General features: G+C 42.5%; 1 protein-coding gene across 1 annotated transcript; it reads right to left on the reverse strand.

Moving 5' to 3' along the window:
- Positions 1-102: 102 nt before the first annotated feature.
- On the reverse strand, positions 103-6,290 carry hsd20b2 (hydroxysteroid (20-beta) dehydrogenase 2). Its single transcript, XM_088321142.1, has 10 exons — positions 6,246-6,290; positions 3,945-4,020; positions 3,751-3,861; positions 2,122-2,189; positions 2,010-2,054; positions 1,905-1,939; positions 1,751-1,832; positions 1,612-1,677; positions 336-482; positions 103-259 (listed from the first exon to the last, which is right to left on the reverse strand). Exons 1-10 carry the CDS (start codon positions 6,249-6,251, stop codon positions 131-133), a joined length of 765 nt encoding a protein of 254 aa, XP_088177268.1. The 5' UTR covers positions 6,252-6,290; the 3' UTR covers positions 103-130.
- Positions 6,291-16,365: the final 10,075 nt, after the last annotated feature.

The following is a 16,365-nucleotide window of genomic DNA, read 5'->3' on the forward strand; positions in this document are numbered from 1 at the left end:
GGGAGGTCTTCATTGAATCGAAAAGCGCTATAGAAAAACAGACCATTTAATAAAATAGATATCAAAAATATACAGTACATCATCCCAATCAATAAACAATTTTACAGTGAAATAATTGTATTTCAGCAAATCAGCAGGAGCCCCCATTGCAGACTTTGGACCTTTGGACCTTCCTCCGGTGCGCTGTGTGGTGCAGCTTGGCCACGAGGAAGGAGGACATCCGCAGACAGTCGGGCACGAGCACGGCGATGGCGAAGCTCTGCGTGATGATGACGAAAGAAAAACGTGAGCTATTGTTGTTTCCGGGGAAACCTGTCAAAGGTTGAGGCGGGGACCTGCAGGGCGTGGAGCAGACAGCCGCTGGTGTAGTTGGAGTAGCCCACCGTGTTCAAAGCCTCTCGGGCGAAAGCCCCCGCGCTCTTCACACAGCCGCTGCTTTTCATTTTGTTCATGTTGGTGGAAACCAGGAAGGGAACCACGCACTGCGGAAAGCAAGTACAGTCAAGTCATGTTTATTTATATAGCCCTAAATCACAAAGATTCTCAAAGGGGAATAATCTGTTGCCTCGTTAGCGATGCTACAGTGTCGAAAAGGATTTTGGGGTTATTCTTTTGTGCCGCAATCACCTTCGAAAAATGGGCTGATTTTGCTTTATACTTTAACAAGTTGTCACACCAGGTTTAAAGGAAAACCTCAAGCTTGGTAGTGCGCCATTTTCTTTCAGATTTCCTTCAGTCTTGTTAAAGCGATCTAGTTTCATCAGTAAACCGAGGGGTGCTTCTTTTAGGTCCTGATTTAAGGCGTAGGGGCGCTACGGAATCCAGGTCACTAGCCAGGGTAGCATTAGACTCATTCATGAGTAAGTCAATAGAGCCTTTATATAAAGAAAACAACGCAACTACTCCTGAGAGAAGATCAGAGAGCTAAGAATCTATGCCAGTGCTTTTATTGCGTCTGCTAAATCCTTTAGTTTTTTTAATACAACATTTAGCCAGCACCTCAAATGTAACCAAATAATGATCAGGTTGACCTGAATCAGGTTGATCATTTAGTTTATTTAACAACTATGAGGCACTAAATATTACATACTGTCCCTTTAATAACCTATATTTTATGTTGACAATATCTGTGTATTATTTCTTATTGCAGCATCCATTGCAGCCTGGTCCTCCTGGAAGGGGGATGACCTCATGTGCGGTCCCTTCTCAAGGTTTCTTCATTTTCCTCGTGTTGAGGTTTTTAGTTTTTCCTTGCCCTCATGTAGGGTTTAGATCAGGGGATGGTGTTGTAATAACCTGTGGTCTGTGCAGCCCTTATAGACTTCTTGTGATTAAGGGTGTCACAAACAAACATGACTTGACTGAGGTTTTGAGTTTTTCCTTGCCCTTGTGTAGGTTTTAGATCAGGGGATGGTGTCATACGTCTGTAATAATAGTCTGTGGTTTGCAATAATCTGTGGTCTGTGCAGCCCTTTGAGACTCTTTGTGATTAAGGGTGTCACAAATAAAACTTGACTTGACTTTAATGGAGAACATGTTTAAATTTCCACTTTTTAAGGAAACCTAGAATGACGCACCACACCTAGAAAATGGGACTATCCCCTTTCTTACCTGCACCGTAATCCCCTTTGCCTTGTACTCAGCATGTAGACACTGAGAGAAATACATCACAAAAGCCTACGGACAGAAACAAAAGACGTCAAAAAAAAACAGGAGTTGATAAGACCTCGACAGGGGAACGCGGTCGCACCTTGGTGGCAGAGTAAAGAGCCAAAAGAGGCTGCGGATTCACTCCCACTTGCGAGGAGATGTTGATGATCAATCCCGTCCTTCTGCAGCGGATTCCAAAAGCAAACCTCGTGACATATCCGTCGGAATATCGATCATCGTCATCGTCTACGTACCTCGCGAGCATGCCGGGCAGGACTAATCTCGTCGTCTGACGGAAGAAATACAACGAATGAAGATCAATCCGACACAAAGCGTTCATCGTCGCCTAGTTTTCTTACTTGTGCAACGGACAGCGTGTTACAGTCGAGAATCTCCGTGATTTTCTGCGAACGACCGACAAAGTTGTCAACAGCCCAACTGAACGATGTTCGACCGCCTCGGAAAACTCACTTGCTCCGCGTCTGGAATTTCCAGGAAGGAGGCAAAATCGTCGGAGCAGCACATCGCCACGTTGTTCACTGGAATGCAAATGAATGCTGGTTATTGTTGGTGAGGAGAAACTCTGTTTGCTATCTATCCATCTACCTTGGGATATGAATCTCACAAGAAGGGTGACCGACAGCAAGACAAACATACAATAACAAAGAAAATAAAAAAGGGAAAAAAATAGCAAAAAACACACACAACATTTTTGGGACCATGGCCAACCAAAATGCCCAAACACCCAAACAAGTTAGGCACCTAAGTTGGTCATGCTTTGGTCCCTCCGGATGAAACGGGACACCAGAGAGCAGCCGTGTCACTCGGGTCAGGGTGACACAACGCACTCTTCTGTCCGACAGCTTTCACTGGTTTACCCCTGCTGCATCATACAAGTGCCCTGCCCATCCTCTTCTAGACATCCCACTATCCTTTCATTCCTCTCACCATCAATAGCTCTAGCTTCCACTAGATCTAAACCTCTTTCCTGCAGTGCACTCAGAACACCATCCGTCCATGTCAATCTCTTGGTCTCCTTCCATTGACTTCTGCTCTGTAGATCCTCTTCAACATTGGCTCCTTATCCATCCTCTCCATGCGTCCAAACCAACCGAGTACTCTCTCATCCACACGCTTGCTCAGTTCCACGACTACTGCAGTTCTGTCTCTCACAATTTCATTCCTCAATCTATCCAATCTTGTCACTCCGAACATACTCTACAAACACTTCATCTCAAAAACATTTCAGTTCCTTCTCTGTGTGTTTGCACTTTAACTCATTGATCATTTATAGTTAAGTAGACACTCAAAATAAAGAGGCTTTCTGTCTATTTTAAGTTCAGCGCTCTCACGCTTCCTTTGTCAGCTTGTCAACGAACCTCTTCCCCGCAAGACGTGGGTTCTGACTCGGTCCTGTTTCCTGTTGATATTCCTGTCCGTTATTGTTCCTGTTTATTTTGTCCTGTTTAATTTCGGTTTCCAGTTTCGTTTCCGTCTATTTTTGTCCCGTTTGTTATTTTCTCCAGTTTTCGTTCCCGTCTAGTTTGTCCTGTTTATTTTCGATATCCTGTTTCATTTTCTATCCTGTCCCTCCCGTCCTGTCCGTTATCGACCCCATCCTTCCGATATCTGCTCGGGCAATTGGTATCGATCTCGTCGGTCTCTGGATTCCTATCATTACACGCCAAACTGCTGCTTAATGTGCATGATCCCCCATTTCCAGTAAAATAAAAGGCTTGTGTGAGTAACGTCACGCATTTGGGTCCTGATCTGGTCCCGGTTCTTGACAAATTCAGGTTTATTCTGAGAGTTTTAATGAAAAAGTGTCAACAATGAACAAACATTATGTAATGAGCTTCCATATAAAGGCTTCTTTAGTGTTGTACAGCCAATACAGGGTCTGTTGGTGTGACACCTTGACTGTAAACTGAGCCAAACCAAAAAAGCCGGTTCTATAAATTTGGTCGGAATTCTCATCTCGCTTATGCTCAGAAATTTTCAAATTATTTGACATTCAACATCTTTTTAAAGTAAGGAAAGTAGTTCGTTTTTCTGGTAACTCGTTCATGATACTATTGAGGTCATTTTGGGAACACGTACCCAGAATTCCAATCTGTAGACCTTGGAGTTGCTTGGCTATAAAGGGGTAGATGTTGTGGCCGTGTGTGAAGTCCACTCGGATGGTGCAAGTCTTTCGTCCGTACTGATCCTCTGCGGGAGAGTCCGCCCCCCAAAAATGTTCATATCATTTTCTATAAGACATTTCATCTTTTTGTTGTTCTTGTTTTACTCACCAATTTCTTTGGCCACCCGTCGAAGCTTTTGATCACATCTGCTTATTAGAACGACATCCAGGCCTCTCTGGGCTAACTAAATAAAGACCAACGCAGACACAATCCATTAAAGATACACTGTAGATGTTTTTCCTACTTTGTGAAGGACAGGGTTGGTACGGGTGCTTGAAATCCTTAATGCTTCAATTTTAATGTTGTGTTTGCCAAGTCAAAAAAACGTTTTGGATTTTGCGTGAAGTACTCGAAAATGCTTGAATATGATGGTTCTCGGCAGTGTGATCCGACACCGCGCATTCAGGAAAAATAGAGTCAAATCTGCTTCAAAATGACGCCGCTGGTATTGCATTGCTTGGTATTGTCATTTGAAGCGTCATCGCCCCCTGCAGGTGCATTAAGAAAGGTGCAATCACACATAATCCCAACGCTGAGAGGCTCTGCTCATAAAATTTGCTGACAGCCGAAGCTCAAAGTAAACTGAACCTTCTTTCAAAACAGACTCCGAAGAGCAGAAAAAGAAAACCTGAAAGTCTTGAGGCTTTAGTGGACTTTAGAGTCCTAAACAAGTGAACCTTTCATCTTAACTCGATGGGAGGTTAAGTTGATGTACCTTCTGTAACAATTGATCAATTATTGAAGGGTATTAAATAGGTGAGTATTCATTCGAAAGTGTGTGAATCGCTATCACATGATGCAACTTACAAGGAAAAATCCGGCATTCATCAATAGCTCTACAGTTTGAGTACAGCAAGTGCTGTACGAGTAACGGGTGTAATACTAACTTTTGTTTTGTTGAAATTGCTGCTCAAATATGTTTGTATAGTTTGTGTTTAAGTGTCCTGCAATGACGCGTCCAACAGCGCCACCTGCTGGTATGGGGTAAGGTTTGGTTTGGCTTCTGATTATCTGACCGGAATGCGGATGTTGTTAGCAGTCTCCAGCGCGCTGCTAACGGTAAGCCACGACTTTTAATTGAGTTAATTGACAACATTAAAACCACAACTGACGAATCTTGCACCATACACTCTAATACTCTATGTTGTCAAGCTGTTTACATTTATTTTCGTTTTGTTTCTGTCGCCATTTATGTTAGTTGCACTGTACTGAAAGGCTAATTTCCTTCATAGATGTTGAAAACTAGCAAAGGTGCTAACCACATGGTGTCTCTATGTTGTGTCACTCATTGCGGGTCAATTGTTCCCGTTTTTTATACTTGTTATGATCATTATTTCTGTTTTCACAAATATATAAAAAGGATAATGTTGGTTGAAATTCAGATTGAAAAAAAAAACTATTACGACACCATCCCCTAGTTTAAAACCGACATTAGGGCAAGGAAAAACTCAAAACCTCAGTCAAGTCATGTTTGATTGTGATGCCCTTAATCACAAGAAGTCTCTAAGGGCTGCACAGACTATAATAACACCATCCCCTGATCTAAAACCAACATGAGGGCAAGGAAAAACTCAAAAACCTCAAGTCATGTTTATTTGTGACACCCTTAATCACAAAAGGTGTCAAAGGGCTGCACAGACCACAATTACATACTACAGACTATTCTGACATCATCCCCTGATCTAAAATCAACATGAGGGCAGATAAAAACTCAAAACCTCAGTCAAGTCATGTTTTCACAAATATATAAAAAGGATAATGTTGGTTGAAATTCAGATTGAAAAATATGTCGAGTTGAATTCATTGTAAAAGTAAAAACTACTATACCATCACTCGTTAAAAGTATCTTGTTTAAATGGATGTAAAATATTTGTCATGGTTGATTTTCTGAACTGTATTGTATGTCAACTGAAAAGAAAACGATTTGATATTCTTTAGAGGAGTCTCCAACGTGCTTGAGAACCAGTGGAGGTGCTAACCACATGGTGTGTGTATGGTGTGTCGCTCATTGCAGTCTCCGGCGCGCTGCTAACCAAACCGCAATAAAAGCCTCATCATCCAGTCCAGCCTGAATGTGGATCCTCGGTGGGACAGGTACACCGCAGTTACATACGTCATGAAAATAACAAAAAAATCTGATACAACATAAACCGAACAGACTGCAGCAAACACTAATAAAATGAGGAATTGTTTTATGCCCAGTTCAGCTCCTGGTTTAATATTTGGCTTAGGATGTTTCAAATTCTCTGCTTCTTGTTCCTCTAGGCAGCACACCTCAAAATACAGGGCTATGGATGGATTAACACCGGATTTCCTCTTTTAATGGAGACATTGGAAAATTGTTCTTGAAAGTGCTTAAAAAGTCTTTGAATTTGACCATGTACGAACCCTTCAAGGGTTTTCCCTCACCTCCATGGCGTACGCTTTTCCAATCCCAGATGTGGCTCCTGTGATAACTGCGGGGGGGAAACAAAACTTTAGATCAGAACGTTTTCCATCATGTTTTGTGGTTTTTAGAACTCTATTTTTAGGTGCAAACCACAATCTGTCTCGAGAATTAAAAAAAAAAAAATTCCGATGTGATCTCTCCTTGTTCCATCGTACCAGGGGTCTGCTCCCATCCGCGGTAGATGGTAATGGATGCAATGTTAGTTCTACCCAGTGGACGTTTAGAGTCATTAGTTGAGTCAATCCCCCAATTCCGACCCCCTTACGTTGAGTGCCAAGTAAGGAGACAACGGGCCTCCATGTTATTAGTCTTAAACATGACACGGTTGGGGCCCGAACCAGTGCTCTCCCACACTCTGGCCCCGAGTCCTACCCTAAGGCCATCGATCTGGTATTCAAACAGATCGTGATGATTTACTTACGCACGGAGACAACACTTTAAAATGAAGTTTATTATAAATCTACTTATAACATTCATCCATCTGCCATCAGTATGTACCTGTATTGACTCATCTTCGTTCATGCCATGTTTGCGTTGCGTCGTCTGCTACAAACCACGTGAACTCCTCTTTCCACTATGCTTTTAATGTACGTTTACATTTTGTAGTGTCATACATTTTGTTTGCTTCTTTTGAATCTTCTGGGGCTGAGGTTTTGGCTCGATTTCGAACCACTTTACCATTTTTCTTGTGTTCTCTGTGCGTCTACTTTGGAAAATGACCTCATAACACTCGGGAAAGTCCGGAAGCACGAAGTTGTTCGACGCGGGCTTCTGATCGGCCGCCGAGTATGCAAATTGCTAAACAAACAAACTCAGAGATTTCCAAACCAAACGAAACTTCGAAATCGGAAAAAAGTAAACGTTTGATTTGAAAAAACTCAAAAACCTTCGTGTTTTTCTTTGTTCTTGAAAAAGTTATCGGCCATTCGGGCAAAGACGTTTTGTCAGTTGTCAGTACGCCTGACGTAAAAGAAAGAGCCTGAGGTATAAGCTTGTCTGCCACCAGGGGGAGTTACAGATAGGTCTGGGCAGACGTTATTTCAAACACTGGTAATATGTAAAGAAAAGGTCCATAACAACGACGACGCAGCTTCTGCCGAGAAACTATGTTTAAGTCACACACCCAACACTGCTTGATTTAGATTTGTTTTCTCTTCTCACATTAAAAAAAAACACTACAAAAAAATGTTCCAAATTACCTGCCCATTGTCCATACGTCCTCAAATCCACTCGCCAAAACTCCGATAAAATAAACTCTCTGAATCCGCAGAAACACTTCCAGACCAATTTGATGGCGCAGAACACTAAAGTGAATCCGCCGATAGCAACCAGAGCGTCTGTCCAAGACATTTGACGTCTTTTGTCCTCAGGCCGAGTCCGAGTTTCGCACGAGAGAACGAGTATTTATATCTGGACGCGAGAAACCCGAGCGGGAGATAAGTCTGCCGACATGGCGGTGACATCATCCCAGAGCGCGTTGGCAATCTAATCAACGCAGATTGCAGAAGACGTTTCATTCGCTTTATTAACGTTCCGTACGTACGTGCGTACGTTTTCTGGAGCGCTTATCGTCCGCGCCGCCGGCTCCTTCCTCGTTCCTGTTTGCACTCGCCATTTTGTGAGGGTTCGAGCGCTGTTCCCATCCGATGCCGAGTTCACGTCAGCGGGAACAGTCCTGGTTCATTGTGAGCCGCGGACGGACTTTTGATAAACTATCAAGTCATGTTTATTTGCATAGCACTTCATCACAAAGAGTCTCAAAGGGCTGCACAGACCACAAATTATTGCAAACCACGGACTAATATGTCACCATCCCCTTATCTAAAACCTACATGAGGGCAAGGAAAATCTCAAAAACCTCAAGTCATGTTTGATTGTGATGCCCTTAATCACAAGGAGTCTTAATGGGCTGCACAGACCACAGATTATTGCAAACCAAGGACTATTATGACACCATCCCCTGATCTAAAACCTATATGAGGGCAAGGAAAAACTCAAAAACCTCAGCATGAGGAAAATAAGGAAACCTTGCAAAGGGACAGTCTCAAAGGGCTACACAGACCACCGAGTATTGCAAACCACAGACTATTATGACACCATCCTCTGATCTAAAACGTATATGAGGGCAAGGACGAACTCAAAAACGTCAAGTCATGTTTGTTTGTGACGCCCTTAATCACAAAGAGTCTCAAGGGCTGCACAGACCACTCCAGACGACAGACTATTATGACAGCATCCCCTGATCTAAAACTTACATGAGGGCAAGGAAAAACCACAACATAAGAAAAATGAAGAAACTTTGAGAAGGGACCGCACAATATAAATCAAATGTAATCAAATAAATCTAACTCTCAAACCCTGAGACAACTGGTCAAGTAGGCATAGCCTACTGTACTTCAAGTATTTGAAAGTGTCTCAAAAATGAACATAGATTGTCTAATGAGCTTCCTAATCAATGATTATTTAGCAATTTACCACCCAAACAAGGTCTGTTGGTGTGACACCTTGACTGTAAACTATAATTAAAATTGTGTCCTATATAAACTTGGCCGAAATCTTTTGCATCAGTATTGTCTCAGCTTCGGATGTGTGACAATCAATCCTACATGTAATAATATATTAAACAATTGCTTAAGATTTATTTTACAATTCATTTTGAATAAATGAATCTTGGAAAGAAATCATCGATCGGGACCTAATACATCATTTTCCTTTCCTTGTGATCATTCGAAAATCAATCCGGTGAAAGTCATCGATTTAAAAGCAAATATAAAGAAATATGACATGTGGATGTCTGCATGAAGACATAAAATAAAATGGATAGATCTCCATGATCAGCCATATTTTTACACCCAGTGCGACCCACAACTCCAAATAGTTGGCCACCCCTCCTGTAATGTCAAGAGCTGGAACAAGATCCGGACCCAAATGTGTGACGTCTTTCACCCAAGCCATTTATTTTACAGGAAATTGGGAGTCATGCACGTTAGGCAGCGGTCTGGCGTGGAATGACAGGAAGCCAGTGACCGACGAGATCGATACGAATTGCCTGAGCAGATATCACACAGATGGGGTTGATACCGGACAAGACGGAACAGACATGATTGATATTGAAACAGGATATCAAAATTAAACAGGACAAACTAGACGGGAAAGAACACTGGAGAGAATAATAAACAGGACAAAAATAGATGGGAACGAAACTGCAAACCGATATTAAACGGGAACAATACCGGACAGGAAATACCAACAGGAAACAGGACCGACTCGAAACCCAGTTCTTGCGGGGCGGAGGTTCGTTGACCGACTGAAAAAGGTAGAGTGAGAGCACTGAGCTTAAATAGACTGAAAGCCAATCTGTCAACAAGCCGCAGCTGGCGCCACACAGACGGGGCCAATTGGGCGCCGTGGCAACTGTGACAAATGTAGTCTTTTTTGTTTCCTTTTTTCAAAATGAGATACAAATACGAGGAATACAATACAAGGATATCGTTTTTTAAAATCACGTTTTGAGTGCGCCAAAATGTATGCCAGCACTCACAGAGCGATTGTCTGTTCTATGATGATATTATTAATAATCATCATTATTTTTTTATGTCTTGTGAGCAGATTGGGTCTTTTTCCCAAAATAATAAAGCACTCTCTTGTATCTAAAATATCTCAAAATAGAATCAATTGAATCATCCATTATCTGTGCCGCTTATCCTCAGTAGGGTCACGGGGGTGCTGGAGCCCATCCCAGCCATCTTCGGGCAGTGGGCAGGGGACACCCTCCACTGCTTGCCAGCCAGTCGCAGGGAACACAGGGACAGACAACTTGCTCGCTCATTCACACCTAGGGACAATTTTTGACCGACCAATTAACCTGACATGCATGTTTTTGGAATGTGGGAGGAAACGGAGTGCCTGGAGGAAACCCAAGCAAGCACAGCGAGAACGTGCAATCTCCGCACAGGAAGGCTGGTAGCTGGATTTGATCCCGTGACCTCAGAACTCTGCCGCGGACTCGCTAACCACTCATCCGCCGTTCCCCCCTAAATCAAAATCAACACACTTCCAAAGAAACCATAAGCTTTTTATAGCAACCAGTTAACTAGTGAGTCTAATGAGGACAAGAGCGCCGGAAAACGGATCGATCGATTTCCTGTTTTCGGCCTGCCGCTCCCAGCGGGATTTTTTTTTTTTTTTTGTTCCTAGGAAGCAACAAAATCGTTTCTCAGAAAGAGCCTGAGGTATAAGCTTGTCTGCCACCAGGGGGAGTTACAGATAGGTTTGGGTTTTGACAGGACAGGAGATGAGGAGGAATAAAGTCGTCGTGCACTGCAGACAGTCCAGCAAGATATTTTTTTTTTTAAAAATAAGTGTCTTCTCGGGTCATTTTCATAATTCCAAAGGCTGGTATTACTGCTTGTTTTACATTGATATTTTCTTCCTTTTCTACATCCAATTATGAATATATATTAACTAGAAACTTCAAGATCCCATCTCAAAATATCAGAATATCGTAAAAAGGTACAGTCATTGGCTGTACGCCAACTTAGCAATATTAAAACTAATATTTCAGTGGACTTCTAATGAATCAAAAGGTATGACATTTTCCAAAAAATGGCATTGCAGGAAATAAATGAGTTTATCATTTTCTGAGACAGTCGGTTTTAATTATTATTTTCTTATGTTGTATATTTTCAAAGAATGATCTTTCATGGTGTATCAAATAATTTTGCTCATTTCAAAATGAAGTGACGTAATTAGCAAAAATATCTATATTTTAGAAAAATAACACAAGTAATACATACAATCAGCACAGTCATTATAATTCAGATTCAGATCTACTTTATTGTCATTCTAGTACACGTGTATACAGAACGAAATGTCGATACATCTGACCCGCACAGTTTTCTTGAATGTACAGATATAAATAAAATGTTGTATTGAGTTGTAGTATTGAGTGCTAATAATATACTAAATAATTATGGCTATGTATAGTATTTTACAGTAGCGCAAATAGTGCAAGAGGAGTAGCCAACCAGATGTACAAAATGGGCAGTCAGGTAAACAAGTCAGGTAAACAGAACAATAACACTGTAACAATAACGCTGTAGGTACAATAGTGCAGAGAAACAGATGTGCAAGGAGTGGCTAGCTATAAAGAACTGCCAGTAGTGCAAAAAGTCAAACAGAACCCACAGATGTACAGATTAGCAGCAGTTTAGATTTACTATGTGTTTGAGTGACCATTTAACAGTCTAATGGCCAGGGGGACAAGACTATTGTGGAACCTGGTGGTCCTGCACCGCACACTGCAGTACCTCTTCCCAGAGGCTAGCAGAGTGAACAGTCCATGATGGGGGTGAGAGGGGTCCCCGGTAATGTTCTTAGCATGGGATAGGCAGCGCTTCTGGCCAATGTCCTGAATGGAGGGAAGTGTAGTCCCGATTATTTTCTCTGCTGTCCTCGTTACCCTCCTCACACTACCCCAGTCGGTAGCGCTGCAGCCTCCACACCACACAGAGATACAGCTGGTCAGGATACTCTCTATGGTGCCCCTGTAGAATGTGATGAGGGAGGGTGGGGGCATGGTTATTCTCATTTCACCCTCCAAAAATGCAATTAGGAAAAGGGCTGGTGTTGTGATGCCCATCAACTGAAAGCAGCACAACATATTATTGTGTCCTACAAGCCCAATTTTAGATTTATTAAAGGGACACTGCGTACTATTTGACCACTTAATGATTTGCTGGGTTAGGGGTAAGAGTTAGCAGGGAGGGGTAAAGGGTTAGGGCTGAGGCTCTAGGGTTAAGGATTAGTAGGGTTAGTTGCTTAGAGTTAAGATTATTGTTAAGGGTTAGGTGGGTTAGGTTTAAGAATGTTGAAGTCATTTATTCGGGTGTGGGGTTAGGAGTTAAGGAGTTAGGGCGCAGGTGTCCAAAATTTTCAAAAAGCGGGCCAGATTTGGTAAACTGAAAATGTGTGAAGGCCAACTATTCAGCCTGGCATTCTTCGAAGAGTCTTTACAATGCTTGGCGGTCAGCGTCGTGACCTCGTAGCTCGCCTTTGTAGCATTTTCATTTGACTCGCAGGGTCTTGTGAAAAATCGCTCTGCTGTGCCTTTGAAACAGCTTCCGGTTGCTTCACCTTTTCACAGTGTTTGTTTCCAGGGAGGTTTTTGTCGTTTTGTTTAGCGGTGCCTCTTGATATTGTTTGAAAAACAGTAACTTGGCAAATTAGGCGGACGCAGTTGTTTCAATTTTGGTGAAAAAAAACTCCAATTTCCACTTGTCCTGGAAGTGACGATCTCACAGTCAACTGTCCTTTTGTATTTGCAGTCACCGTGTTGGAAAGGGGCTGGAAAGCCAAGATGGCGGACAATCATGTTGCTTGCATCATGTCAGCATCATAGTCTGTAAAACAAATATTTCAAGCTTTTGGGTGTGTAAAAAAATGTTTGTTTACATGATAATTCAAGTCTTTTTGCTTATTATTCAAAACAATACTGTTTTTTAACGAATGAAGTTTACATCACCACTAGGAGGCATTAGCTGCCGTTTTACCTATGTTTTTTATTGATGTTGGGAATTTTTTGTATGCATTTAGCCAATGCTAAATCTATGGCATCCTGGAGGGGGATGACCACTTGTGGGGCCCCTTCTCAAGATTTCTTATTCTTCCTCATCGCTGAGGTTTTTGAGTTTTTCCTTGCCCGCATGTCGGTTTAAGATCCGGGTATGGTGTCATTGTAACCTGTGCAGTCCTTTAAGACATTTTGTGATGATGGGATATACAAATAAGTGTGACTTGACTTGACTATTAGACAGGAAAACAATACTCTCAATGCCAGACTTTCTTTTTAAATGGGAAGCCATTTTGACTCATGTTTGAAGGCCTACAGAAGATTTTGTTCCGTAGCTATCAAGGCGTAGGACAACAGAAAGCATGAAACTTCAGCAAAAAACGATGTTTCTAGCATTTACCATTGTTTAGTAAATGACAGTTGAACATATTGTTATGTTTCTTGAAAATAATTCCTTTTGGGAAAACTTCTGAGAAGCAGAACTTTCAATTTGGTACTCTTTTTTTTTTTTTTTTTGCATTTGTTATACATCCAATATCTAAACCAGGGGTCTTTAACATGGTGCCCCCGGGCACTAGGTTGCCCCCTAAGGACAGCTGAGGTGGACCTGTTCTGAATATATCTCACCAGTGTTGGGACATTGTGATTTTCTAGGAAAATTTGGTTTTTTACTTGTCTATTTAACCATTCATCCGATAACTAACCTGTTAATAACATAATAACAACACAGTAATAACATGATCAGTTATTTCAGAAATTCTTCGAAAACTGGGGGCCCTTTGTGAAAGATGTTTTTGGTGATGTGATCGCACTATTTCGATCCTGCAGACATGAACGAAACGCCGTCCCTCTCTGCCCCGACAATGACAGCATTTTTAGGAAGATAAAAGCTCTGTTAAAGCGTTAATATTCTGTTCTTATCCATATCTACGCATACTTGCCAGATGAGGCTGCCTACCCACTCTCACTTGCTGGATACAGGAAGCAACACTAGGATGTGGAGGCTTCCTCAATGTGAGGACAAAGATCTTTTTAAAACCAGTCCTGATAGGTAATGGTGATTTTATCACAGTGAAATCATTCCAAAAGGCTTTTAATTACTAATGAGCTGTGTCAAATATATTTTTTTAAATAAAACAACAAAAATCTTTTTACATTTTTACACTTGGGCAATGCTTCTGAAAACGTATCGATACATTATGGTATTGAAACGAGTTAAGTAGAAATGCATCGATGAGAACGTGTGTTATTCTGCGAGACCCGCGGCCACCTTAGCGATGCCCACGTTCATTGACTTTGAGCAATCAAGCGAGGTCGTGGAGAAGGCAGCCATCTAAGCCGCCCTCCGCCTCCTCCTGCAGGTTTCGATCCATTCTTGGTGGCAAGAGGTTTCCACGGGGATTTGAGGAATTCATCAAGACGGTCAAAAAGAAGGCCAAACGAAGTTAGCCACCAAGATTCCGAGGTCAAAAAGTGCTGCTCCCGGATCCTCCTTAGCGCTCCTCTGCCGACTTGATTTGGCCAGGCCCAGCGTTAGCCGCGTCGCTAAGAAGCTTGCGGGCGGGAAGATGAGTTTAGCGCAGGCTCTCCTGACTAATCTGATTACCGGCCAGTCGGGACAAACTCGGCCTCGTCCTCGCATGAGGAGAAGCACGGAAGACGGTCTAGGGCGCCATTTTGGATGGCTGGTTCGCGCTGTATTCAAAAAGGGGTTCCTTTTCCTCTAGATTGTTTTCACGTGACGTCACGCGGGTCCCTGAACGAAAACAGTCGGCCATATTGGATGGGTCCTCTAGATGTTGTCACGGGTCTACACTCGTTATGCTGGATGTTTGAACCTGACTCAAACTGGGTTTCCTTTGTTCGTACCGTTGCCCTACCTTGTGGAGACGTCCTACCGATGCCTAGTGCGCATACGCACAAGGCTGACAGCGATTTCCCACGTTTTGATCTAGTCTTGTTTGAGAAATGAAATGAAATGATCTGCATTTCTATAGCGCTTTTCAAGTCAAGACTTCCCAAAGCGCTTTACAGTGTGCTTCACATTTCCCAATAGCAGCCTTGCAGCCATGTAAGGCGCTAACCGGCTTATTGGGGGTATTAGGGGTTCAGTGTCTTACCCAAGGACACTTCGACATGTAACACGGACGAGCCGGGATTCGAACTGGGATCCCTTGATCCCAAGACGAGCGCTCTACCTCCTGAGCTACTGCCGCCAGTCCAATGAGTCTTTCATTGCTTCAAAATACTGCTAACTGACGTAGCTTTAAAGCCTGGCGTGTTTCCCTGCGGTAGCTTTTTAGCATGGTGTCTGTTGATTACAGTAATCAGGCACTATATGTATGCCAACCCTTGTTTATATGATTGCAATCCTTTTGAGTTTCAGTGTTGCTCGTTCGACTTGATAAGAAAGAAAACAAAATTTGTTGTCAGATTAGCCTACATTAGGACATCTCCGCAAGGTTGGGCGTTTCGGCAGAACAATGAATCAAAGGGTGGAAGGCAGAGAGAGAAATCCTATCTATCTACCTTGGTCATATCCCTCAAGAGGGGTGACTGACAGCAAGACAAACACATATACAAAATCAAGGAAAAGGAAAAAGTAGCAAAAAACACAAAAAACTTGACCATGGTCTACCCAAATGCCCAAACACCCAACAAGTGAAGCATATCGGCACCTAAGTCGCTCATGCTTTCGTCCCTCCGATGAAACGGGACACCAGAAAGCGGCCATGTCACTCGGGTCAGGGTGACACAACACACTCTTCTGTTCGACAGCAGGGCCTGACAGCTTTCACCGGTTTACCCCTGCCGCATCATACAGTTGCCCTGCCCATCCCCTTCTAAACATCCCACTATCCTTTCACAAATAATTCCTCTCACCAGCAAGAGCTCTAGCTTCCACTAGATTTCGACCTCTTTCCTGCAGTGCACTCATAACACTATCCATCCACGTCCGAAGGAAGAGGGAGAAATCCTAATTCGTCAATATGACTTCTGACGCATGCCAGAAAAAAAAGTAGGAAAAAGTGCGCTGTGTTCCGGCTGAAATGAACTCTAGAGCAGGGGTCTCAAACCTATGGCCTTGGGGGATGATAAATTGAGGCTCCAGCCTTAGTATTGAAGTCATAGCGTGTATTATAAAGGAGAAGATTTCTTCACTTGAAAAAGTCTTCTTTGTTCAAACTGATTCTAACAAAATTTGATATGATGAGCCAAAGCTTCGTCTGTCTACAAAATAAAACAACTGAAACAATGAAAAACTTTACAGTTACGACTGAGTAAATGACAAAATAAAAGAATACGTTTTAAATAACTGAAATAATAAAGAGGTTATGATGAAGAGAACATGCATCCATTTCAAACCATTGATCTTCCAACAAAGGGTTGAAATAATACCGATGCAATCTGGGTGGGTCCTCCGTCCTTAGCCCCCGTACCGTCCCGAACTTTAACCTCATCCATTCAGCATCAATCCCCTTCCACTGTCACCCTCGCAAGGCTCTCAC

The sequence above is a fragment of the Urocampus carinirostris genome, chromosome 17 (assembly GCF_059441175.1).
Source record: "Urocampus carinirostris isolate Australia breed hairy pipefish chromosome 17, RoL_Ucar_1.0, whole genome shotgun sequence".
Lineage (NCBI taxonomy): Eukaryota > Metazoa > Chordata > Actinopteri > Syngnathiformes > Syngnathidae > Urocampus > Urocampus carinirostris.

Bases quoted from the DNA above. Each gene is read 5' to 3' on its own strand.
- hsd20b2 (XM_088321142.1), bottom strand. The intron at 2,190-3,750 runs GTACGTGTTCCC...TTTGCATTCCAG, and splicing joins TCTACAGATTGGAATTCTGG to TGAACAACGTGGCGATGTGC. The intron at 1,940-2,009 runs GTAAGAAAACTA...TTCTTCCGTCAG, and splicing joins ACACGCTGTCCGTTGCACAA to ACGACGAGATTAGTCCTGCC.